The sequence below is a fragment of the Pelodiscus sinensis genome, chromosome 2 (assembly GCF_052426305.1).
Source record: "Pelodiscus sinensis isolate ZL-2025 chromosome 2, ASM5242630v1, whole genome shotgun sequence".
NCBI lineage: Eukaryota > Metazoa > Chordata > Testudines > Trionychidae > Pelodiscus > Pelodiscus sinensis.
The window spans coordinates 258,222,882-258,247,134 of record NC_143053.1 but is presented as its reverse complement, the minus strand read 5'-3'; the positions used below and the strand labels follow the sequence as shown (position 1 = coordinate 258,247,134).

Below are 24,253 nucleotides of genomic sequence, written 5' to 3'. Positions count from 1 at the left end.
CCACTGACTTCAGCCGGATTCCAGCTCGACCCTGGAAGAGCCACTCCTCGAGGCAAGGCCCTGGCCTCTGTTCTTCACGCCTCCGGGAGAGCTCGCCGCCTCCCTGCAGTCTCGCTGACGGCGCCTTCTTTGTTCCACGGTCGTGCCCAGAGCCGGGCCCCGTGGGGCTGCACAGCCCCATGGCAAGAGCCCCACCAAGAGCGCTTGCTGCCGGAACAGGCAGGGTGACGGCAGGATCGCTTCCCTTTCCAAGATGGGAAACTGAGGCCCAGAGAGGCTCTGCAGCCGAGGCAGGCAACGAACGGTGCTCCCGAGCTCCAATCCTGCACTGTAACCAAGCGGCGCTGCCCCCTGTGGCTCTCCCGCCCCACACACCTGGTTTTCCTCCTGCACCCCAGCCAGGTAGTTGAAGGCACTTTGCATCTCTTCGGCGGAGAAGCTGCGGCAGAGGAAATCCTTCACCAGGCTGAACAGGGACATCTGCACGGTCTTCACGTTGTCCGTGGGAAGCGGCGTCTCCTTCTGTGCGCTGCGTGGGACAGGCAGGGACTTGACACCACACACACGCCTGCCCCCGCCCCCTCCAGTCCCAGGCTGGAGCCGCCTTGCCTAGCGGGGCGTGTGTGACAGGCACTCTGGGGCGGCAGGAATCCACAGCCAGGGGTGACCCACGGAAGGGGATGGAGTGCGAATCTAACGGCGCACGCTGGGGACGGGGGACCCGAAAGCAGGAGCAGAAGCGGCAGGAACGGGGCAAAGCGTTCTTGCCAGAGAGTTCGTTCTCCTCCAGCCCCAAGGAGCAGCCACAGAACATCTGCCGTGGGCGGTGGGCAATGTCTCCTCTAACGGTTTCCAGCCGTGTGCAGAATAATTTTTGTGACGTGCACCAAGGCACGTGGGAATGCGCACCAGCAGCAGAAATGCACGCTGCCGGCCGTGGGCACAGTGCGTGCTCAGCTAATCAGTTGGGCATTTAAATCCCCGGCTTACCAGGAACACTGGCGGTGGGTGGCCGAAGACTTGGGGGCGGGGGGGTAAACCTCTCCTAACCCATGCCGTAGCCCCTCCCAGGAGAGTGATAGGTTTTTGGGGGGGTAGGCCGGGCTCTTCCAGCCATGGGGGAGGGGCCCTCAGGGTTCTGGTGCAGGGGAGGTCAGGACCACGGACTAGCCCCCCTAAAGTGGGGATTTCCCCAATGCCCAAGCGGCTTGCATCCTAGCAGCCTCCCCCAGCTTGCGGAAGCCCCCGGCAGAGGAGAAAGCAATGGAAGCGTGCGGGGCCCAGAGAACAGCTCCTCTGACTGCCGGGTGCCAAGGAGCCGGTCGCTGCCCCATTAGCTCACCCGTAATAGGTGCGAATGGAGTCCAGGACGTACTGCACCCCGTATTTCTTGTGGATCCTCTGCTTGTGGTCCTTGATGGTGCTGGACAGATACTGGATGTGACCTGCCGGCGGGGAGGGAGCCGGTTAACGAAGTGCCCGTATTCGGTGAGCCCAGGCGGCCGGGGCTCTCGGCCGAACGAAGCCTCGCCGGGAGGCAGCCGGTCCCGGCCCACGCCCCGGCACCCCCTCCCTCCCCAGGAAGCCAGCTCCCAGGGCGCGTGGTGCTCACCCAGCCGGACGGCAAAGTCGCTCTTGCTCCAGATGCGGAAGTCGAAGAGCAGGTGCTGGTAGAGGAGGTGCAGCAGGAAGATCTGGCCCTCGGCCGCCACTTGCTCCATGAGGATCTGCGAGGCCATCAGCACGTTCATGTCCATCAGGAGGCTGGAGACCTGCGTGCGCAAAGCAACCGGAGCTGGGCGGGCGGCCGCCGCAAGGCATCCTGGGCCCTACGGGTCACGTGACCCACGGCAAAGGAACCCAGCCCTCCCGCAGACACCCAAGGGGTGCGTGGCAGGTCGCAGCAGGCCTGCCGCTCGGAGACCAAGCCAGCCGTATGCTCCCGCGTCTGCTCCTCCCTCCAGCACCGCCTGGCGTCCCACGCATCCTGGCTGGGACGTGGCCCGCTGGCTTCAACACCCCACGGGCTGTGGCCGAGATGTGCATTTTAGCCCTGGGACAAGAGCGACCTGCTTCTAAATCCTGCGGGCTGCTCTTTCACCCCGTCTGTCCTGATCAGGCAACCTCAGCTAACGGCCCCCCCGTCCCGTCAGCACGACCAACGAAGCGGCTTCTCGCGGCCACATCGCAAACCAGGCTGGCTTCTTGTGAGTCCCTTCGTGCCTGCGCAGTCCCGGCTCCACGCCGGCCTGGCCTGAGACTTTCCGCAGAATTGGGGGGGGGGGGCAGCGGGGGCGGTGGGTGAGCAGGAAGATAAGCAGGAACACCCACTGTGCCCGCGGCTGAATTAAATGTGCAGACCCGACGAGCCCGGCGGACCCCCGAGCGTGGGAGACAAGCAAGAGACGCCAATGGGACGCCTGACAGCAACCATCAGAGATAACCGTGGGACACCTGGAGATTAGCATCTTTGTAGAACGAAGGGCGGCAGCATGACACAGCCGTACCCATCCGCTCCAACGGGACCTTGCATGCGTCAAACGGGGGGTTTTTGCCATTAGACTCTGGGTCCGGTCCTGCAAGCCAGGCCTCGGAGAAGCCTCAAAGCCAGTAAGACGGACGTGAGCCACGAGAGACTGGTAACCACGCACCATCTGCGGGACCAATGTGTGTGTGCGCGTCTGTGTGTGTGTGTGCGCGCGTGCGCCTCTCTGTGTGTGTGCGTCTCTCAGTGTGTGTGTGTGTGTGCGCGCGCACGTCTCTGTGTGTCCATGCGTGTGTATGCCCGTCGGTGTGCGTGCGTGAGTCTCTGTGTGTACATCTGTGTGTGTGTCACTGCGTCTCTGTGTGTGCGTGTATGCGTGCACTTCTGTGTGTGCGTCTGTGTTTGTGTGTGTTTGTGTGTGCGCGCGTCTGTGCACGCGCGCATGTGTGTCTGTGTGTGCACATGTGCACCTCTGTATGTGAGCGTCTCTGTGTGTGTGTCTCTCTGTGCGTGTGTGCGCGCGTCTCTGAGGTGGAACGAGGTGTACCGGTAGTTCGAATTAGAGATCCTAATTCGAACTACCTACTCCGTGCCACGTGTAGCGGGCACGGAGTTCGGACTAAGGGGGATTTAAAAATGGCGGTGCCCGGGAAGATGCAAATGAAGCCCGGGATATTTAAATCCTGGGCTTCATTTGCAACTCCGGTTGCCCTCATTTGCCTACCTAGCTCGAACTAACGAGCTAGCTCGAACTAACGAGCTAGCTCGAACTAACGAGCTAGCTCGAACTAACGAGCTAGCTCGAACTAACGAGCTAGCTCGAACTAACGAGCTAGTGTAGACGTACCCATAGCGTGTGTGGAGCTGCATATGCTGCTTGTCCTGTTGCCTTTTCCCCTCAAAAACATCCCGGGTGCTGCTGAGAAGCCTCCCAGCGCCACGCCCCGGGCTCGGCCCCGCCCGGTTCAGCTGCCCCGCGCGCCCGGTGGCTTTGGAGACTCACCTTTTGCAGCAGAGCTCCGATAATGGCCGGCCCGTGGCACTGCACCAGGCTCTCCTGGTTCACGGGGTGATGCCGGATAAAGTTCTTGACCAGCAGCAGAAAGGCAGCCACGGCGTTCCTCTCCAGCCTGCTCTCTGCGGGAGGGGACGAGACGGGTCAGCCCGGGACCAGGGCGTACGGCCGAGGGCGGCGGGGGGCTGGCTGCCCAGGCACAGGCCCACAGCCAGTTCAGGGACATGGAGGGGCCCCCCTCCCGCCACGGCCCCCGCGGTGCTCACCCGAGGACTTGCCCAGCGGGATGAGCATGCCTTGGCGGTTCCGCGAGGACGTCAGTTCGGGCCCCACCAGGTCGTGGGTTTCTTGGCTGTCCTCCGATTCCTTCTTCTCGCCCGCCACTTGGTCCAGCAACGGGAGGAGCACCCCCATGCCACCCACACAGTTCACCACGTCCTATGGGAGGAGAAAGAGACAGGGCCCTGGCTGATCCACTGGGCAGCAGGACGGGGCCACCGCCGAGAAGGCGGCGCTCGGATAAGTCGCAGCGCAAGCGACACTCAAAGCGACCCTACAGAACAAGGCTGCTCAGCCCAGGCCCACAGCCAGCCGCCGGCGGTGCAGCCCAACAGGCAGCTGGGGAAACAGCCGCCCTGGGTACCAGGGCTTAGCGGTGCAAAAACCCGCCTGTGTGCCTGGCTCAGCGGCTGTGCCTGCTTCCTCCTCACCGACCCCCACTTAATGCTACCAGCCATGGCGGCACTCGCACCCGGGGCCAACGGAAGCAACGGGTCTCCGCCTCCTCCGGGCAGGTGAGTCGAAACCAGCCGGCGGACGGCAGCCCTGGCTCCGCACCGGGCGAGTCGCTCCGCAAGACCGCGGCCGGGCCCTGGGCGGCGAGACGGTCTCACGGGCCTGCCGCCCAGCACACGCCTGCCAGCGCTTGGCACTCCCGAGACGGGAGCCTGGGACGCAGGGCTCGGGGGGCGGGAGAGGGCTTGGCGAGGAGCCAGGCGACCGGTCTGGGAGCTGGAGGGGTTGGGGGTGCAGAGACGCCGAGCGATAACCAAGCGGGGGCGGGGGCCTCTAAGGGGCACCCGAGGGTAAAGCAGGCGTGAACAGAGCGGCGCCTCGGCGGCCTCGGGTGACCGAGAAGCCGTTTCCCACTGAGCCCCAATCTCGTCGGCTGGGCGCCTGCCGCGTCCGAGAGCCGGGGAAGCGCGAGGCGGAACCGCACCTTTACGTCCCAGTTCACCACTTGGTGTCCCGTCAGCCTCCCGTCGAAACAATGGTTGGGAGACAGGTCCAGGCAGATGTTATTTTTACAGGCCTACAAGGGCGCAAGCAAAGGACAGGGGTTTGGAACACACGATGGGCTATGCCCACAGGTTCCACACACACACACACACACACACACACACACACACACACACACACACACACACACACACAGCATGAGCCACTGTCCTAGACAGCTACACACACACACAAACACACACACACGCCACTGTCCTAGATAGCCAGACACACACACACGTACGCCAACTGTCCTAGACAGCCTCACACACACACACACACACACACACACACACACACACACACGCCACTGTCCTAGATAGCCAGACACACACAGGCATGAACGCCACTGTCCTAGACAGCTAGACACACAAACACACTCACACACACACACACACACACGCCACTGTCCTAGATAGCCAGACACACACACACATGCATGCCACTGTCCTAGACAGCTACACACACACACACACACACACGCCACTGTCCTAGATAGCCAGACACACACAGGCATGCACGCCACTGTCCTAGACAGCTAGACACACAAACACACTCACACACACACACACACACACGCCACTGTCCTAGATAGCCAGACACACACACGCATGCATGCCAACTGTCCTAGACAGCCTGACACACAAACACACTCACACACACCCACCCCACTGTCCTAGATAGCCAGACACACACACACATGCATGCCACTGTCCTAGACAGCTACACACACACACACACACACACGCCACTGTCCTAGACAGCTAGACACACACACACACACACACACACACACACACACATGCCACTGTCCTAGACAGCCAGACACACAGCGAAATAAGTGGCCTTCAGGTTTGGGCTGGGACTCCAGAATCCCTGGGAATCCCTCCTCAGCTCTGCTACACACTTTCTGCACGGCCTGGGTCAATTTACTTGACTGCTCCGAGCCCATGGAACATGAGAGTGACCACTTCCCCTGGCCTGTTTCGATTGGAACCCGGGCCATGGAGCACAGGCACACCCGCGAGCACCCGCGGGGGCGCCCGTCTGCCAGCGTATTCCTCGTTCCTGGGGTCCTGAGTGGCTGCTGCGGAGATCGAGTTAAAGGGGAGGTGGTGACAGGACGGGATGGGGAAGGTGGTGCCCGGGGGGGCCGGGCCGGGGATGGTGGTGCCAGGCCAGGAGAGGTGGTGACGGGATGGGGGAGGTGGTGCCCAGGGGGGCCAGGGGTGATGGTGCCAGCCCAGGGGAGGTGATGACGGGACGGGATGGGGGAGGTGGTGCCCGGGAGGGCCGGGGGTGGTGGTGCCAGGCCAGGGGAGATGGTGACGGGACGGGATGGGAGAGGTGGTGCCCTGGGGGGCCGGGGGTGGTGGTGCCAGCCCAGGGGAGATGGTGACGGGACGGGATGGGGGAGGTGGTGCCCGGGAGGGCCGGGGGTGGTGATGCCAGGCCAGGGGAGATGGGGACGGGACGGGATGGGGGAGGTGGTGCCCGCGGGGGCTGGGGGTGGTGGTGCCAGCCCAGGGGAGGTGGTGACGGGACGGGACGGGACGGGGGGGTGGTGCCCGGGAGGGCCGGGGGTGGTGATGCCAGGCCAGGGGAGGTGGTGCCGGGACGGGGGAGGTGGTGACGGGATGGGGGAGGTGCTGCTCGGGGGCGGGGATGGGAAACGGGACGGCAGGGGTGCCTGGGAAGGTCTCTGCTTACCTGAGGCGTGTAGTGGAGCAGCAGTTTGCTGCTGAGCTCCAGGAAGTCGCCTTCCGGCTTGAGGGGTGAGGTAACGTTTGGTCCTGCGGGGAGGCAGGGTTAGTGACCGACGGGCCATCCCTGGTCTGCTCCCCATGAGGAGAACAACCTTCTCCCTCCCTGCCGGGGGGGGGGGGGGGGGGGAGAGAACACCCCTTGACCCCCAGCGGCTGGGCGGGGGAGGCAGCTCCTCCGAATTCCTCAGCGCGCTCTGGACCCCACTGGTGGTTTGGCTGGTGCCATTTCCAAGAACGAAATCCCTCCCCGCTGGAAAGCAGCCGGCAGCCGCCCGGGTCAGACAGCTCTGACCTCCATGGGGTGGGGGCTCAGCGATCCCTCCTGCCCCCCCCGGAATAGCCCCCCGCACCGGGACAACAGTCTCCCATGGAGATCCTCACCCTACCTGAGGAGAAAAGAGCTTTGACCTGAGCCGGCTGGAGGGCTTCGCAGAATATGGACACCGACCCCAGATGCCCTTCGAGGGAGGTGGGGGTCCCCCACTCCGTGTCCTGGCTCCCCGCCACCGTCGTAGACACCTGGCCTTCCCGGGGGGGCTGGGCGGCCCCGGGAGTCCAGGAGTGCGTGGCCAAGGAGGCAGGGAAGGACTGGGAGCGGCTGAGGGCGGGGTGGGAGGGGAAGGCCTGCTCCGGCGAGTGGCAAGGCGGGGGGTAGGCCGTGGAGGTGGTCGTCGTCCGGTGGCCGGCGGAGCCGATGCAGCACGAGGTGAACGACTGGAAAGAGAGAGAGAGAGGAGGATCGGCCGGAGCCCGGGGGAGGAGGGGGAGGCGTCTCCTCCACCTCCTCCGCCCTTGGCCTGGCATTTGAGCTGAAAGCTCTTCGGAGCAAGGACTGTCTCGTGAGTTTGTACAGCACCCGGCGCCACAGGGCCGGGCCCTCAGCTAGGATCTCGCCGTGCCAACAGGAAGCGTCACCTTCCCACAGACCGGACTGGCGGATGGCTGCTCTCCTTCCCCCTGCCTGTAGCCCCCTTTACGGAGCCCTCCTCCTGCCCCCAAAACGCTGCACCCCTTGCCCCTGGAGTGACCGTGGCGGGAAAGGAGACACACGTGTCTCCCCTCAGCCTGCACGGCCCCGGCGCCGACTGGGGAGGGCGTCCCTGTGAGCTGGTCTGTACCAGAAAGGCACCTCCAACGTTACGGCTCAGACCCCAGAATCTGAGGCAGCCGCGATGAGAGAGACCTATTCCTGTAGGACCTACCCAATCCCTCGCCCTCGGGGCAAAGAAGGAGGCCCTGCTGTCCCGTTTTCAGCTAGCGCTGGATCGCAGGGACCTACAGCACGGGGCTGGGAGATGCCCTTTCCCATGTGTTCCCATCCCGGCTCAGAGGTGCCGCGCAGAAGGACAGAGGCTGGCTCTGACCAGCGCCTCCCGAACCCTGTTTGGCCGCCTGGCTACTCTGACCCCGCTCGGCCAGTCCCCCGGCCCGGAGCGCCAGGGACGGCCCGGAGCCAGCTCCCTGTGCCGATGGATACCCCAAGTCTCTGCCCATGCATGGCCAGCACGTAACCACTGCGGCCTCTGACCCTGAGCCAGCAGGCTCCCCGACGTGCCCCCCTAGCCCAGCTCCGAGCTGGCCACCAGGGAGGAGCGCAGGCCCTTGGGGAGAGCCAGCTGCCCGTAGCTGTGGGAGCCGGACGCTTCCCCCTCCCCACCAGCTGCGGGAGCAGACGGGAGGATGCCCAGGAGGGAGCGGCTTCACGCTCCGAGTCGGGAGCAGCCCCGTCCCTCTCAGCGCACTGTGGGGACTGCTCTCCTGACGCACCCCCTCCCCACCGCCCCAGGCCCGGCCTCTTCATTCCCGGCACCCCCCCAGAGTCCCGTTAGGCCCTTCAGAAGTGACCTCGGCCCGACACCCTTCCCCCGAACCCCCCTCGATCGCTCACCCCCTGAAAACCGCTCAGCACGGTCTCACTCCAGCCTGGCGCTTCCCCCGGGGGGGCTGAGCCAGGGGGCTGTGCTGAACCGGGCCCCCGCCGGCCACCTCAGCAGTGCCCTCTCCCCACTGCCGGGCCGAGGGCCACAGAAGGCCTGGGGAAAACCCTGGCCTGGTGCAGTCAAGGGAGCTGTGCCCTCAGCGCCGCGCGGGGGATGGTTTTCACCCCAAGCGCACCCGCGGGAGAAAGGAGAGGCCAGATCTGGCCATGGCCAGGGACGCCTAGCTCTGCGGGTTAGCTCAGTCCCTGCTCGGAAGCAGCGCTCTCCACAGCCCTTCGCCCGCAGAGGCAGCCCCGGGCCTGGCTGCTCCCCTGGAAGGAGCTGGTCACAGACGCCGCTCCGGCAACGGGGGAGCCGGTCTGGGAAGGCGTGCGGCCTCTCGGCCTAGTCTCCAGAGCCCGCCACAGGGAGGGGCGCCCGGCGCCAGGCAGGCCGAGGCAGCGGAGAGCCCCGCGCCCCAAGAGGCAGGCGGGTGGCGCGGTGGGAACCCCGCCGGAGACGCGGCGCTGCCATCGGGGCCACGGAACAACCTTGGGCTCCACTTCTCCGGGCGGGGAGGAGTCCGGAGCCTGGTCGGCCCAGGCGCGGGTGGCCTGGTGCGCCCCCAGTCCGCCGGGGGCGGCAGGGCAAAGGGGTCTGGCCCGGTGCGCGGGGAGGGAGGGATCAGCACGGGGCTGCCACCGCCCCCCCGCGTTACCTCATTGAGGGAAGGAAAGCGCAGCTGAGCCACCTGCCGCAGCTGCCCGTCCGCGTAGACGTGGACCAGGTTCTGGCCGAAGGGCCGGCGGCCGGTGATGTGGACGATGTCGATGCAGTGCTGCAGGGGAGACCGGGCGGGGAGAGTCAGGGCCTGCCAGAGGGCTGGACGGCAGCTTCCGCCCTGCCCCTTCCCTGACTATCGCACGCGCCCCCCAGCCTGCAAGCCCATTCCCCCCCCGAACGCCAGAGCCCCAGGGGTCCAGCCCCCTCCTCCCGGACTCGCCAAGGAGCCTGGCGCAGCCCAGCCAAGCCATCTCGTCCTGGAACCGGGGCCACGCGGGACCCTAGTCCAATGCTGGGTCCCCACGACCGCACGGATGTGGATACACTGGGGAGGCTCCAGCGGAGGGCGAGCAAAACGATTCAGGGGGCTCTGACCTATGAGGAGAGGCTGAGGGATTTGGGCTTGTTTAGTCTGCAGAAGTGAAGAGTGAGGGGGGATTTGAGAGAAGCCTTCAACTCCCTGAAGGGAGGTTCCCAAGAGGCTGGCGAGAGGCTGTTCTAAGTGGGGGCAGATGACAGAACGAGGAGCAATGGTCTCAAGTTGCAGTGGGGGAGGACTAGCCTGGAGATTAGGAAAAACTATTTCCCGAGGTGGGTGGGGAAGCGCCGGGCTGGGTTCCCTAAGGAGGGGTGGAATCTCCATCCCTAGAGGTTTTGCATTCTCAGCTTGGCCAAGCCCTGGCTGGGATGATTGAGTTGGGTTGGTCCTGCTTTGGGCAGGGGGCTGGACTCGAGGCCTCCTGAGGTCTCCTCCAGCCCCAGGATCGGAAGGCGAACCCGGCTACCAGATCAACGGAGGTTCAGGTCCTTGAGGCTGCGGGGGAGGGACAAGCAGCGTTCTCCGGAGCGCCCGGCTGCAGAAGCAACCACAGGGCTGGGGGGGGGGGGACACCGCGCCCCACGGAACCCAGGGGAGCGCAGTGAGAAGGGACCAGGGCCAGCGAGGGAGGTTAGGCACCTCTGCCCTCAGGAAAGACGCACAGGATCCGGGAGGGCTCCGTGCCGGGCCGCTGCCTCGGAGGCGCCTCGCGGGGACGGACGCCGCCTCCCGAATGCCCCACGCTTTGCTCAAGCATTCGCCAAAGGTCTCCAGGGCCAGCGCCGGTTGGCTCAGCCCGGAGCAGCTTGCGAGAGACCCGCGCGCAGCCCAAGCGGGCCCCGCGGCAGGGGAGCAGGTGCTGCCCGGGACAGCCAGCGGCTCGGCTGCAGGGCAGGCCTGCCACTGCCACAGCGTGTGCCACACAGACGGTGGCCGGGGTAGCTGTCGGTCTCAGAGCTCTCAGTGCAGGCCCGGGAGAGGTCAGGGGAGCTGAAGCGCATCAGCGTGGACAGACCGACAGACCACCATCCACTATCCCATATCCACAGTGGCCAATACCGGAGCCTCAGGGGCCACGTACAGCACCCATCCGGCCCTGCTTGGCTCTCCCTTCCCAGCCTCTGGCACCCCGAGCACGGGGCTGTATCCCTGGCCAGCTTGCCTACTGGCGAGAGCCCTACCAAATTCACAGTCCATTGCGGCCAATTTCACAGCCACAGGATGTGAACACTGGTAAATGGCACGTTTCCGACTGTGTAAATGTGAAATTTCCCAGTGTTGTAACCACGGGGTCCTGACCCAAAAGGAGATTATGGGGGGGGGGGTCACAAACCTGTTGGAGGGGGGCATGGGATTGTCACCCTCCCTTCTGTGCTGCCTTCAGGACTGGACTCCAAAGGCAGCAACTGCAGGAGGTTGCAAGGGGGAGAGGCGGGTCTGGTCTGGTCTCCCTCCCCCCGCCAGAGCAGGGCAGGTTCTGCCCTCTCCCGGCCCAGTCGGCGGGAGGAAGCCCCCTTTCATGGGGCACCGGGGCACAGCAGATTTCCCGGTCTGGGATGCGTTCTTTATAGCTGTGAAGATAGCAGGGCCCTCATGCCCACGGAGGGACCTGTCCGCCGTGGGTTTCTCCAGCTCTGCTGTGAACCTAGTTAGGACTCTTCCCGCGCGGGACCTTCAGCTGCACTGCAAGGGGGTGCCCCATGCCAGCGGAAGGGGGCCGTACTCACCCAGGCCGAGTCGTTGAAGGGGAACTCCGGGAGCGCCACCGTCATATACTCCTTCTTGGTGCACACCGCCACCACCAGCATCCCCTCGGCCGTGAAGAACGCCTCAAAGCCCGTGCCGCCGGCCGTGAAAAAGCTGCAGGGGGACGTCATCAGGAGGGAGGGAGAGTGGCGACGCGGGTGTTAGGAGCCGGGAGGGCGCATGTGGAAGGGAATGGCTGGGAAGCGGGTCTCCATGCCCCAGGGTGGTTTTCCTGCCCCCAGGATCCCGAGAGCAAGCTGGGCTCTTCTCACCCAGTAATAAAGGATCAGCCCTTCACAGTGGAGCCGCGACCCTGTGGTCTTCAGATTCTGCCCCAAGCAACCTCATGTACCCCCCCCCCCCAGTCACACTGGGGCTGCTAGGGGTGGGAGAGCCGAGTTCGGCCTGGCAGGAGCTTGGCTATCAACTCGGCTCTAAGTATGTGGCCTCCCTCACGCCCCTCACAGAACCAGATCTATCCTCACAACCACGGGAGAACCAAGGCTCAGAGAGGCTAAGTGACATGCCCAAGGTCAGACAGGAAGTCTGTGGCAGAGCAGGGACCAGGTCTCTCCAGTCCTAGCGTAGCACCCTAACCACTGGGCCGTACTCCCCCTCATGCAACGTTGTGCTACTGTCCGAGTCAGGGCAGACGCCAGTTCCCTCTCCAGAGATGGGTGAGCACTGCAGGAATTCAACGCCATTGCTAAGGTGAGCGACGACCGCACAAGAGGCAATCTTGGAGGAGCAATTCCCTGAAACACCTTTGAGAAATCTCCCGTAGGAAGCGCGCGCCCTGTTGTGGGCTGGCCTGGGATGCAACTTCTTTACGGAGGGAGATGGGATAAAAATTGCAACCTTGGGCAGTCTCTTTGGTACCCACTGTTTTAAATCAGGAGCGGGCAAATACCAGCTCGCGAGGCAGCGGCCGGCGGGTTTAACCCTGGGCTTGCTGGGTTCCCAACTCCAGGGAGCTACAGCGGGTTTCCCAGGAAGGGAAGGAGACAAGAGGAACCCCCCCCCCCGGCCCCCTGCCCCCTCCCTACCTATACAGCTGTTTCCGCTTCAGCTGGGTGGGCCGATCCAGCTCTTCCTGGGGCTCTTCGTTCAGACAGAGCCAGGCGTGGAAGGCAAAGCCGCTCCCAGGCCACTTCTGGATGGCCGGCACCATGATCCCCGCCATGCTGGGCGTCAGGTCGAAGTACTGCAGGGCCCTCTCGGACCGCTCCCTCCTGGCCATGCCCGAGAGCGCCCGCACGACCTGCGCGGTGTAGGGATGCGGCTCCTGCCCGGGCGGGGTCCACAGCAGCCGCAGGAGCTGGCGGAGCTCCCCCGGCCGGATGGAGAGGCCACCCAGCACCTGCAGCAGGTAGATGAGGTTCTCGGCGCACTGGCGGTCCAGCGCCCGCTCCGCGCCCAGGGCGTCCAGCAGGCAGCCGACCAGGCCCGCCTTGACGCAGGTCACGCGGCTGGGCGGGGAGGCGTCGCAGATCCTCTTCAGCCAGTCCGACAGGAAGACCTGCAGGTCCCGCGACGCCAGCTCGGGCAGCCAGGCGGTGAGCAGCAGCAGCGGCTGCTCGTTGCGGATGAGCCGCACGGGGAAGGCGGCGTGGTCGCCTTCGACGGCCTGGCGAGACACAAACCGCGGGGTCACGTCCCGGGGCCATAGCGCTCTCCCTGCCCCGGGTGATCTGCGGGGGAACGGGGCTCTGTCTTCCTCCTGGGCCTTCCTTTCATCCCGGCGCCTTCGGCCGCTCGCCCCGGCCCCTTCTGCCCTGAGCGCACCCGGCTGGGAGGCAGAAGCAGCTCCGCCCGGCTGCCAGGGAGATGTGCAAGGAGGCCCCCTCCCCACTCCCCAGGGATGTAAAACCCCGTTTCACCAGTTAGCCGGCGAAACGTAGCATTTAACCGGTTCGCGGATCAGGCAGGATCCTCCCTCACCCGCCCCCAGCCCTGCGAGGAAGGGGCCAGGCGCGGCAGACGACGGTATCGCTGGAACGGACGTCAAAACCGCGGCCGAGATCTCGGCCCCTGCTCTCATGGCTGGGGAAATACCCGCTCGCCGTTCGAACCCCCGGACTCGGCCGCCTCCCCTTTCTCAAGGCATCTTCCCCAGCGAGCCTCCCTTCCTTCCCTCGGCATCGCCTGCAACGTCAGGGAAAGGGCTCGCTCTGCAGCCCCCCACCTCTGGGGCCAGAGTCATCGGGCCGCTTGCGGGGGAGGAAGAGAAACCTCGATCCCAATCTCTAGGGAAAGCCGAGGCCTCGGCCTGGCAGGCGGCACCCGAACAAGCAGGTGGAACGGACGTGCCCTGGCGTCTGGGGCAGCCCTGGGTCCCATTCCATAGAAAGTGGAGAGAACTCTTCCTTTGTCAAAGGTTTCGCCCGCCCCCTGCTTTGACTGAGCTGGCGGGCGAATACAAGAGCAGCTCTGGCGGGAGGGCGGGGAGCAGGATACGGATCATCGCGGGGCCCATCCCGCCAGGACGCTCCTGCACGTAGCGCACTAGTGCGCTGAACGCGAGCGCGGGCCCGTACGCACGCTGGACCTGGACGACTGGTAGAGTCTGCCCCAGAGCCTGGGATGCGTGCGAACGCACTTGGAGACCAGGCCCCGCAACATGTGTTCCGATGCCTGGGCGTGCCGGCACGAGGGAGCTGCCTGACTCAGTGGCACCGGCGGGCAGGGCCCCCTGCGCGTGTGGGTATCACACTGGACCCGGGGCGTTCGCGGGAAAGTGCTGTCTCTCACGGTCGTCTGGACTGAGGATGCCGGACGTGCTACCTAACCGTGAGCTTGTCGCGAGTTTCATTCCCTCACGTGCCCTTGGCCTCCCGTGCGAGGACATGGCGGCAGACCTGCGGTTCCCCAGCTGGGCTGGCCCACGAGGCAGGGACAGGGTGGGGCGTGAGGTGGGGTTGGCATGAGTCCAGACCAACCATGTGGCCACACACAGGGAGCCACCTTCGCATGGGCCAAATTCCCACCAAATGCCAAAGGTCAGGCCCGTGGAAACACCACCACTGTACTGAGGAGTGAAAAGGGACCAGCTGCATCTCATCACTTCACCGTTCGGCCCGCGAGAAAGTGGATGTGCTGTAGCACATGGGGACACGCTGTGTCTGGCAGTACAGCTTCGGCAAGAGCCTTGGGTGGGCCACCAGCAACCCAGGACCTCTGGCTGTGAAACCATCAACTTCTACTGGTGAGGCAAAGGACCAGGCTGAGGCAGTACAAGCCTCTAGCTCTGTCCCACCCATGGTTCCCTCTAATTCAGGGTTTCTTAATTTTTTTTCTTATGTGGAACACCCAACAATTTTTTTGTTGAGCAAAAAAAAAAAAAAAAAGTCACTCTGCCCCCTTAAGGGCAGCCATTTTGAACTCTGTTTGCCACCCATCTTTAAGAAACACTGCTCTAATTGTTTCCATCCACACACAGAATACATTTTGTTCTGTGCACCGAGACATATGCAAATGTGCACCACCAGTAGAAACACAAGTGCTCTGCTAAGTAGCTGGGCAGCATTTGAATCTCTCTCGCGTGGCTGCCCAAGCGCTCAGCTTCCAGGCCGCACGGCCGCCCACGCAGAAGGGGACAGAGTCACATGGTAGTGGAGCATCATCCCCCCCAATCTCGAAGGGGGGCTGGGCTGTGTGGGGCAGGCACTGGGAAGCCCCGAGGCACGCTGCAGCGGCGTGCTGTCCTTACCATGTCGAGGAGCGCCTCCAGCAGGCGGGTGGTGGGCTGGCTCTGGCTCTTGAGAACGTCGTACAGGTGGGAGTAGCCGATCCTCTCCTTGAACACCTCCTGCAAGCAAGGTGTGCAGATGGGTGTCGTGTGTACAAACATCCCATAAGGGGTGAGCAGCACAGCAGCAGGAACTAGGGGATCAATGCAAGAAAATGTCTCCCGAAAGCCGGCAATTGGTCATTCCCATCACCCGGGCAAGTCTGCAAGGAAATTTGCCTTTGGAAATAAGAAAACTGCCGTGGGAAAATGTTACAGAAGGGAAGAGACCTGGTGGAAATTGGTAAACAAAGATTTTACCCTAAACAAAGATTCAATAGTTAGAACCCTAGGACACTAGGACGGGAAGGCACCTCGAGAGGGCATCGAGTCCAGTCCCCCGCCCTCACGGCAGGACCCAGCACCATCTAGACCAGCGTTTCTTAAACTTTTTAAGACTGAGGAACACCAAACAATCATTTTTTGTAACGAGGAAGACCAAGGATTTTTTGTTGAGCGAAAAAGAAAAAAAAAAAGCGGCCATTTTGAATTCTGTTGTTCTCTGCGGAATACAGCGTAAGAAACGCTGATCTAGACTATCCCTGAGAGATGTCTGTCTAACCTGCTCTTAAATATCGCCAGTGACGGAGAGTCCACAACCCCCCTATGCAACTTATTCCAGTGCTTAACCACCCGGACAGGTAGGAAGTTTTTCCTAATGTCCAACCTCAACCTCCTTTGCTGCAGTTTAAGCCCATTGCTTCTCGTTCTATCCTCAGAGGCCAAGGAGAACAATTTTTCTCCCTCCTCCTTGTGACACCCTTTTAGATACCGGAAAACCACTCTCATGTCCCCTCTCGGTCTCCTTTCCAAACTAAACAAGCCCAGTTCTTTTAGTCTTCCTTCATAGGTCATGTTCTCTAGACCTTTCTTCATTCAATCTTTAATCATTCCACAGTTCTACAAGAATAGGTAGTAACCGCACACCCCAGCCTAACTATCTGTCCTATGGGAATCCAGCTCACAAAACATTGGATTACGTTTCCCACCGACCATCATAAAGAAAAGCAACAACGGGAAACCACGGACATGCTTCCGAGTGTGACCCAGGAACATCTGGGATGTGTGTGTGAGGATAAGAATCTACGAGAAAGGGATGAATGTTTCTATGTAAAAGACAAAGGAACCCAAAGGTGTATTCTTGAGATAACCACCGAATAGAAGTCAGCTGCTGTATATGCAGGAAGAGGGTGTGTTTGTGTGAGAAGTCACGGTCCGATTTTAGCAGTCGATGATAAGGAACCGTATTCTATGACTCATGTAGTTAACAGGTGTGCGCCATGGGCATTCGGAGTGTGTGTGTGTGTGTGTGTGTGTGTGTGTGTGAGAGAGAGGGACAGGGAGTGTGTGTGTGTGTGTGTGTGTGTGTGTGTGTGTGAGTGAGAGAGAGAGAGAGGGACAGGGAGAGAGAGAGAGAGAGAGAGGGGGGGGGGGGACAGGGAATGGCACCGGAACCAGCTGGAATCCCCACGTTTGTCTACCTAGAACCTGCACTGAGCTGGGAAAAGAATGCAGGTTGCCAGGTGAAACAAAGGCTCTGCCCTTTGTAAGATCAATACTGAAACCAAACCTGACTCTGACCCGACTGCCGTTGTTAAAGCCCCAAATGTCCCATGGGCCTGTGCAAGCTCTCAGAAAGGCCTTGCCCATAAGAACGGCCAGACTGGGTCAGACCAAAGGTCCATCTCGCCCAGTGTCCTGTCTGCCCACAGTGGCCAGCACCAGATGCCCAGAGCGAGTGCACAAAACAGGGAATCATCAAGTGATCCATCTCCTGTCATCCATTCTCTGCCTCTGACAAACAGAGGCCAGGGACACCATTCCTACCCAGCCTGTCTAATCGCCATTGATGGACCTAACCTCCATGAATCTATCTAGGTCTGTTTTGAACCCCGGTAAAGTCCTGGCCTGCCCAACATCCTCTGGCAAGGAGTTCCACCAGTTGGCTGTGCGCTGCATGAACAAAAACGTCCTTTTGTTTGTTTTAAAGCTGCTACCTATACATTTCATTCGGTGACCCCTAGTTCTTGTGGTATGGGAACAAGTAAAAGAGGAGGAGTAGAAGAGAAAACAGAAAGGGAGGAGGCCAGCCCACGAGAGTAGGGAAGGAGAGGAAGCTCGGGGAGCTACTGGAATGACCCATGAGGCAGCTGGTGGCTCCCAGAGATAGATGAACCATCTCCAGCAATGTCTCCACAGTAATCAAATCCTACCCAGCAGTGACTCCCAGGGCCTGGGGTAGCTGACTCAGGGTCCGTGCCTCAGCACCACGGGTCTTTCAGCGCAGTGCAGACACGCCCCTGGAGACGCCCCCGGGGGAGAGAAGCGGTCAGCTGCTCCCTCAAGCCCGAGGCAAAAGGAAATAGCTCCCTAGCTTTCTGCATCCTCCTACCAGCCCCAATCCCAGGGCAGCTCCTTCCTCCCGTCCCCCACCGGAGGCTCCAAGCGCCATCGTGTCCCATCGCGGCAGAGGTTCGAGACAAACGAGCAGATATGAGCAGCTGGAGCCTTGGCTCAGCCACGCCGCTCTTTGAAACCGAACTCCTGCTTCCTGGACAACGCGAGAGGCCCCCCGGAACATCCGCGCCAAGCTAAAAAATGAACTCCCGCCAACCAGCCAACCCAAAGAGGCTCGATTTCAATTCCCTTCCCCCAGAGCGGAGTCTGAACGGGTCACCCACCCGTGACAGGTCTGCGGTGGCTGGAACCGCCACGGAACCGGCACGCCGGGAATACGGTCGAACCTGAACCGGATGGAGCCACACGCTGGCTGGACGCCCTGGGAGCAGAATCCTCCTGGGCGTGAAAAACCAGCCGCCTCGTCCCAGGCATTCAACACCAGCGCGGTGAAAGTAGCCGCCTCGGAGGATTCATTCAAAATCACGACACTACGTAGCACGTAGACCAGGGGTGGGCAAAGGGGCCTCCGTGGGCCGAATCCGGCCCACCAAACGGGTTGATCCGTCCCGCGGAGGCCCTGCCGCTCCCCTGCCCCCGGGCCAATTACGGCCTGTGGGCGGGGGACGCGGGAAGCTTCCGCCTGCCCTGCCAGGAGCACCGATGCGTTGAAGTGCCCTGTGCTGCTCGCGGGGTGGGAAGAGACGTCGCCGGCTGCCCCGCCCCCAAGCCCTGATTGGCTTGGGGGTGGGGGAGTGTGCGAAGCCTCTTCCCGCCCTTCCAGGGGCATGGGTGCCTCGTGGGAAGGGGGGAGCAAAGGGGTCCCCTCACCCCAAGACCAAGCATGGTCTGGGGATGGAGAAGCCCAGAAGCATCCTGGCCCCACCTCTTCTGGATTAGGCCCCGCCCTGCCAGTTTAGGCCCCACCCCTTCCAGTTGAGGCCCCGCCCTGGATGTAGACAGCTGTGCCGGGGGGGGGGGGGGGTGCAGTATAGAGAGCAGTGTAGATAGTACACCCCCGAGAGAGAGCAGCAGAGTATACACCCCGCATAGCCCCGTACACACCCGCCCGGTGCGCCTCCCATCTACGCTCAGTATCCTGCTGCCTTCCCTCAGCCTGTCCCTTTCACTGCCCTCTGCAGCCAGCCCCCGCCCTGCACGGACCCGACACACGGCTGCCTGGGAGAGCACTGCAACTCTCCCGCATGCTCTCCAGCCCCAGGGGCCTCGTCCCGCCGGCACCGAACAGAGGCGCTCCCAGCGCAGCCCCCGGCGGACCGAGCGCCCGGCAGTGCGGCCGGCACCGAGCTCCCCGCGAGCAGGCCACAGACACGGCAGCCCACCGGGAAACCGCGGTGCAGCGCGCGGGGAGCAGCAAAGGGAGTCTGACGGGGTGAGCAGAAACCCACCCGCAGCCCAGTCGCATTCCTCCCCGCAGCCATCTATGTGGAGAAAACCGTCCAAAAAAAAAAGATCTGGCCAGAGCCAGGCAGCTGGGGAATAGGGACCACGTCAGCTCAAATTCATAGTCATAAACTATTAGACCTCAAGGGGTCATGGAGTCCGGATTCCTGCTCTCCCAGCCGGGCCCAGCATGGTCTTTCATTCCCCTCTTTCACAGGCATCCCCACCAGCCACGTACCCTGCACCCTCTTCCATCTACTTCGGTTCTTTGCCCCCACGTCTACGGGGAGGCCGCTCCCGGGCCTCACTCCTCCGCTGGTTAGAAACCGTCTCATCCCCAGCCCACGTCTCCGCCTGGCGGGACTACCCCTGACACCGCCGTCCCTCAGCTGGTCCGGCGCTCCTCCGCCAGAAAGGCCAGCAGCCGGGAGCGGCCGTTCACGCTGCCAGCGGGTGTTTGCGCGGCCAGACTGAACTCTCACGCAAGCGGCAGTTTGGCTGGTTTCTGTCTCCACCTGACTGACAATTCTAGGGCTGGAAGCTCCCGTTGGAGACCGCGAAGGGGCCCGAGGGCAGCCAGGCTTCCCCGGGAGGGGGCTCTGACGCTGCGCTGAGTCCCGGGGCCAACAAGGTGATGAGGCAGAGATGGGGACACCGCTCCGACGCAGGGTGGCAGAACCTCCCCTTAGGACCCGATCTCCAGACCCTCCTCAAGCAGGCAATCGACTAGGCTTGGATTCCAGTGTGTTCTCCCTCCTGGCTGTCACTCAGCCATCTCAAAGCACTGGGTAGAGGAGGTTCGTGTGACGATTCCCAGTTCGCAGATGGGGAAACTGAGGCACGGGGTGGGGAAAGAGAGTTGAACACAGGCTTCCGGAGAACCGGAGTGCGCTCTCCCCTTGGCCTCTCTCCCTCCCCCTTCCACCGACGTGTTGCATCCCGCTCCCCCCCCCCCCCCGCCCGGCACCCCAGAGGCGGTCAGGCCTCCCCCTCTTACCTTGGCGGAGGGCGAATTGCTCATGATGGAGGTGAGCACGCTGATGGCATGGACCGTGATGGCGTCAGAACTGCGGTCGAACACCTGCAGGCGGGGGAGAGCGAGGGATCACTGGGCGCTGACCCTTTCCGGTTCAGATCTGCTGGGCCGGTAACCTACTCCTGCCCCGCGCCCACAGCTCCTCCCGCCGCCTCACCGCAGCACCAGCCGAGCCCAGAACTGCCAGGCCTCCGAGCCCGGGGAGGTCGGCCGCTGCCAGGCTGGCGAGCACACGGGCGCCAAGCTCAGACCCTGTCAGCTGAGACTGCCCGGGGGGGGCCGCAGGTCTCTCAGCCTCATGGAGAAACTGGATCGTGAAGCCACCGGGGAGCTGCTGGGTCTCTGCCTGGTGTCAGCGGCTGGGAGGATCCTAGTTCTGCGGATCCCAGAGCTTGCGCCCTGAGCTCCCCAGAGCCACCAAAGCGGTAGGATGCCTGGGACGAGGCAGACGAGCGCCACAGCCGGGCCTGACTGGTCCGCAGGAAAGAAGGGCTCCATTGTCCCCTCTACCCCCGGGAGTAGATTCCCCTGGGCAGCTGTTTGAGAGAATGCCCCCAGCTCTGGGGGGTGCAGGCTCAGATGCAGCTAGGTTTAATGCTAAACTCCGCAGGTCATGTCCAGGGCCACGTGGCAGCGTCTTCCTCGGGGGAGACCCAGCAGGGACAGGAGGTGACCGCAGGGTGGCGTGGTCGTCCCATGCCACCCGGCCCCGTCTGCATCTGCAGAGAAATTCAGCGCACCCGGGCCTTGCATCTGCGGGCTGTTTTAAGGCCTTTAGGGGTGTATGTAACCGGCAGGGTTTTTCCGAAAAAAAGTGGCCTCTTTTCAAAAAAACTTCCCCTGCATCTAGACTGCTGCCACGTTCTTTCGAAAGGAAATCAAAAGAAGGCGGCTGTTTTTTCGACGGCGGAAAACCTCATTTTACGAGAAGCACGGCTTTTTTCGAAAGCGCTCTTTCGTAAAACGGCGCTCTGTAATGCAACGGTGCTTTTTCGAAAGAGAGTAGCCAGACTCCCGGGGTGCGCTCTTTCGAAAAAGCAGCTCGCTTTTCCGAAAGTACTGCTTGTCGCCTAGACGCGCGTTTCCAAACGCCTCTTTCGAAAGAGCCTTGCAGTCTATAGGGTTTTGTCGACAAAAGTGGACCCTCCAGATTTTTTTGCTCAATCCTGCCATGTGGGGGATTTTTGGTGACAGTATCTGGCAACCCTAGCTTGAAAGGAGAGCAGGCCTGGAGGGAAGGAAGGGTCGGAAGCAAAGACAAGTTCCTACCCCAAAACAGGCGAGTCGGTGAGGGGTTCCCCAGGCCTGCTCCCCCAACCCAGGTCATTCCCCCCCGGACCCTCTTTTGGGCCTCAAAGACTTTCACCCCACTCACCCTGCAGCCCGTGAGGGGCTTGAAGCCCCACTGGTGTAAACAGCTGCTTGAGGCTCTCCCCCTGGCCTGGAGGCATGCGAAGGAGGCAGAGGAAAGAGAGGAGTTCACCTCAGCCACCTCCTCTTCCGCCCCGCTCTGCAGACTCAGCAAGGGCTCCCCCGCCCCCCTTCTGGGAGTGCTGCACCCCCGGGGCATGCCGCGAGACCCACTCCCAAGAGGCACATGCGCGGGGCAAGCGCGGGAGAATCACACACTGCGCGGCAAGCTTTCCCGCGGAGCCAGCCAGGTGCCGGAAAGGGAGGGAACCGTCTGGCCTGCCTGGGTTTTCTGGAATGAAACTGCATCGTGCCACCAGCTGCTAACACCTCTCAGCTGTTCCAGCGGCTACCCGCCTCCCTTTGCTAGGAGACGGTCTTGGCTCCCTCCTCGGCTAAGCTGCTGCTCCGTTTCAAAGGCAGCCAGCCAGAAGGGCCAGTCTGCCCAGCCACCCTCTCTCGGTTCCCTAGCTACCGAGCCGACAAGGAAGGGCAAGCCAGGAACACGGGTCAGCACCTTCCAGCTGGGCAGGCAGGCTCCTGCGACTACTCAAACAGCCATTCCCCATTCTTCCCGGGCTGGGAATTCAGGCCCAAGGAGAGCGGGGGGTTGGGCAGGTCGCTCCCGATGGGGGAGCCCACGCCACAGGAGGCCCTTGCAGCTAGGAGGGGATAAAGACACCCCCCCCATCCCTCAGTAGCCCCCCCGGGAGCCAGCTGGCATCAGATTTGGAACAGGAGTGTCCCACGTGGAAGTGGCTTTTGTGGGCCCAATCCTGCCCACCGGCAAACTCTCACGGAAACAGCTGGCGTTGGACGGGGCCTGGCACCTGACAGGACAGGGCCCTGCCGGCCTGCCAACACCACTGGGAAATCTACCCCCGGGACAGCAGGGTTCCTGGCTAAGGGCCTCGGTCAGCACCAGCCGGCGGCTGCTCTCCCGGCGCTCGGCTCGGCGGCCTGACAGGAAGTAGCTGAAGCCTTTCCGCACCTCCCCACCCACCCCCCCCGTGCCCGTGGAAGGCTGAGGAGCACGTCACCACGACCCGCGCCAGACGGCTCCCCCTCAGCCTCCACACAAGCAAGCCGGCGTATTCGGAGCGAGGGACGGGAAATTCCCATGGCGTGCACACACACACGCATGCACGCATGCAACTGGTGCAGACTCACCCCCACCGTGCCATCACCGTGCCCAAACCGGGGATGTCAGCATCAGGGGCGTCCACGTGGTCCCGTTACAGGGGCAAAGGAAGCTCTCCCCCCACACCACCATTTAACCTCTGACTCCACCCTCTTCCTACAGCCAACAGGGTGCACCCCGGGAAAGCGCCGGCTGCTCTCTTCCCCCAGGCTCTGGGGCACGCCAGGCCATCGCGCCCAGGGAGCCGCTTAGAGCCGGTTCAAAGAGCCTCGTGCAGCCAGCAGTGACGGGGCTGGGTTATTTCCCACCTAGCCACAGCGGGGACAGGCCTGCCGTGGGCACGAGACCGTGGCAGGGCCCAGTCATGCGGTATGGCTACCGCTCGAAATCTGCCCCAGCTCCCAAGGCAGGCGGGACAGGGTAGGGGCAGAGTAGGGGCTAGACTGGGGCCCAGGAGATCTGGGTTCAACCCAGCTGAGACTGGCCGTGGCTTGGGGGAAGGGCGGGTTGCCTTCTTCTGGAGCACAGGGCTCTCACCGAGGGTAGGGGGGTCTCACTTAATCCTCTACCACTGCACGGCTTCAGGCACTGGAGCGCCTCAGTCGCTAATATCCTACGCTCGGGCCCCATCCCGCTGCAGTGTCCTGCGGGTGGCGACACTTGGGTCTCCTTCCATTTGGGTTGGGGGGAGCTGATGTGGGGGGCCCGTATCAGGCAGGAGGCCAGATGTTCTGGGGGGGGCCCTTCCAGCTTCGAACGGCCTGACTCTAGGACAGTGTATCTTAAACTTTTTAAGACTGAGGAACACCAAACAATATTTTTTTTTTAAGGATTTTTTTGTTGTGAGGAAAAAAAAAAAAAAGGGTCAGGGGAAAGTTATTGAGGGGAAAAAAAAAAGGTCACCTGCCCCTTTAAGGGCGTCCACAGTTTAAGAAACATTGCTCTAGGACTAATACTCAGTCTGCCTCGGTTTCCCCACCTGCCAAAGGGGGATGAGAATACTGGCCTGTGTCTATCTCAGGGCTGCTGGGAGGCCCTCAGGTACCATGGGGGAGCAGCATTATTGTTGGCTCTGCTCAGAGCGCTAGTCCTGGTCTGGATGCAGGCAACATTAGCTTTAGCGGGGAGGGTGAGTGGCGAGCCAGGCATCCCCTTTGCTCCATTACTGCCAGCTCTGGGGCCTTGCCTCAGTTTCCCCCTCTGTGCAAAGCTCTTGGGAACGGAAATCACCAAGCAAGGGCGAAAATCTCCCCCCCCCAGCCAAGCCAAAGGGTACTGGGCTGGCTCAGGTCTGGTCTCGCTATTTCCTTCCTCGCTCTCGCTGGACGGTGCCGGCCGACCCGGCCTGAGAAAAGGGCCCAGAGCCACAGACAAAAGCGTTCCCCCTGCCCTGACTGGACGGGGCTGCTGACATGACCCGGTTTGTTGTGGCACAACAGACATTCGCGAAAGCAGCCCCCGGTCTGTGCGGTGCCCGGGCCACCCCCAAGTGACAGGCAGTACCTGCTGGACATCGCTCTCCATCAGCAAGTGTGCGGCGAGCTCGCTCCCCGACGCGTCCGCCCGGCGCGCCCCGCCCACGTAGAGCTGTCGGAAAGGGGGTCAGAGAAGCTCCGTCAGCCACAGGGGGGAGACACAGAGGGTGAAGCACGCGGCGGACAGGCGCAGGAGTAACCAGCCAGGCTGTCGACAGAGCCGCATTCCGCCACCGCTGGGACGCAGCTCCAACGTGGGTGCCCCCCGAGCCAGAGGGGCCGGGGCGAGAGA

The 24,253-nt window shown here is 62.6% G+C and overlaps 1 protein-coding gene across 4 annotated transcripts in view; it reads right to left on the bottom strand.

Moving 5' to 3' along the window:
• Positions 1 to 24,253, bottom strand: part of NBEAL2 (neurobeachin like 2) — a 184,664-nt gene that overhangs the window by 45,155 nt on the left and 115,256 nt on the right. For 3 of the 4 annotated variants that reach the window (XM_089776843.1, XM_089776845.1, XM_089776844.1), the window contains exons 10-23: positions 23,990 to 24,073; positions 19,897 to 19,980; positions 15,021 to 15,119; positions 12,358 to 12,938; positions 11,293 to 11,425; positions 9,182 to 9,301; positions 6,931 to 7,258; positions 6,489 to 6,571; positions 4,720 to 4,812; positions 3,767 to 3,938; positions 3,489 to 3,622; positions 1,613 to 1,772; positions 1,343 to 1,445; positions 376 to 529 (exon numbers count right to left, since the gene is read on the bottom strand). In XM_089776843.1, coding sequence (XP_089632969.1) covers positions 376 to 529; positions 1,343 to 1,445; positions 1,613 to 1,772; positions 3,489 to 3,622; positions 3,767 to 3,938; positions 4,720 to 4,812; positions 6,489 to 6,571; positions 6,931 to 7,258; positions 9,182 to 9,301; positions 11,293 to 11,425; positions 12,358 to 12,938; positions 15,021 to 15,119; positions 19,897 to 19,980; positions 23,990 to 24,073 — 2,328 coding nt within the window. The remainder of the gene's footprint in view (positions 1 to 375; positions 530 to 1,342; positions 1,446 to 1,612; positions 1,773 to 3,488; positions 3,623 to 3,766; positions 3,939 to 4,719; positions 4,813 to 6,488; positions 6,572 to 6,930; positions 7,259 to 9,181; positions 9,302 to 11,292; positions 11,426 to 12,357; positions 12,939 to 15,020; positions 15,120 to 19,896; positions 19,981 to 23,989; positions 24,074 to 24,253) is intronic. The other variant, XM_089776846.1, reaches the window with a different exon arrangement.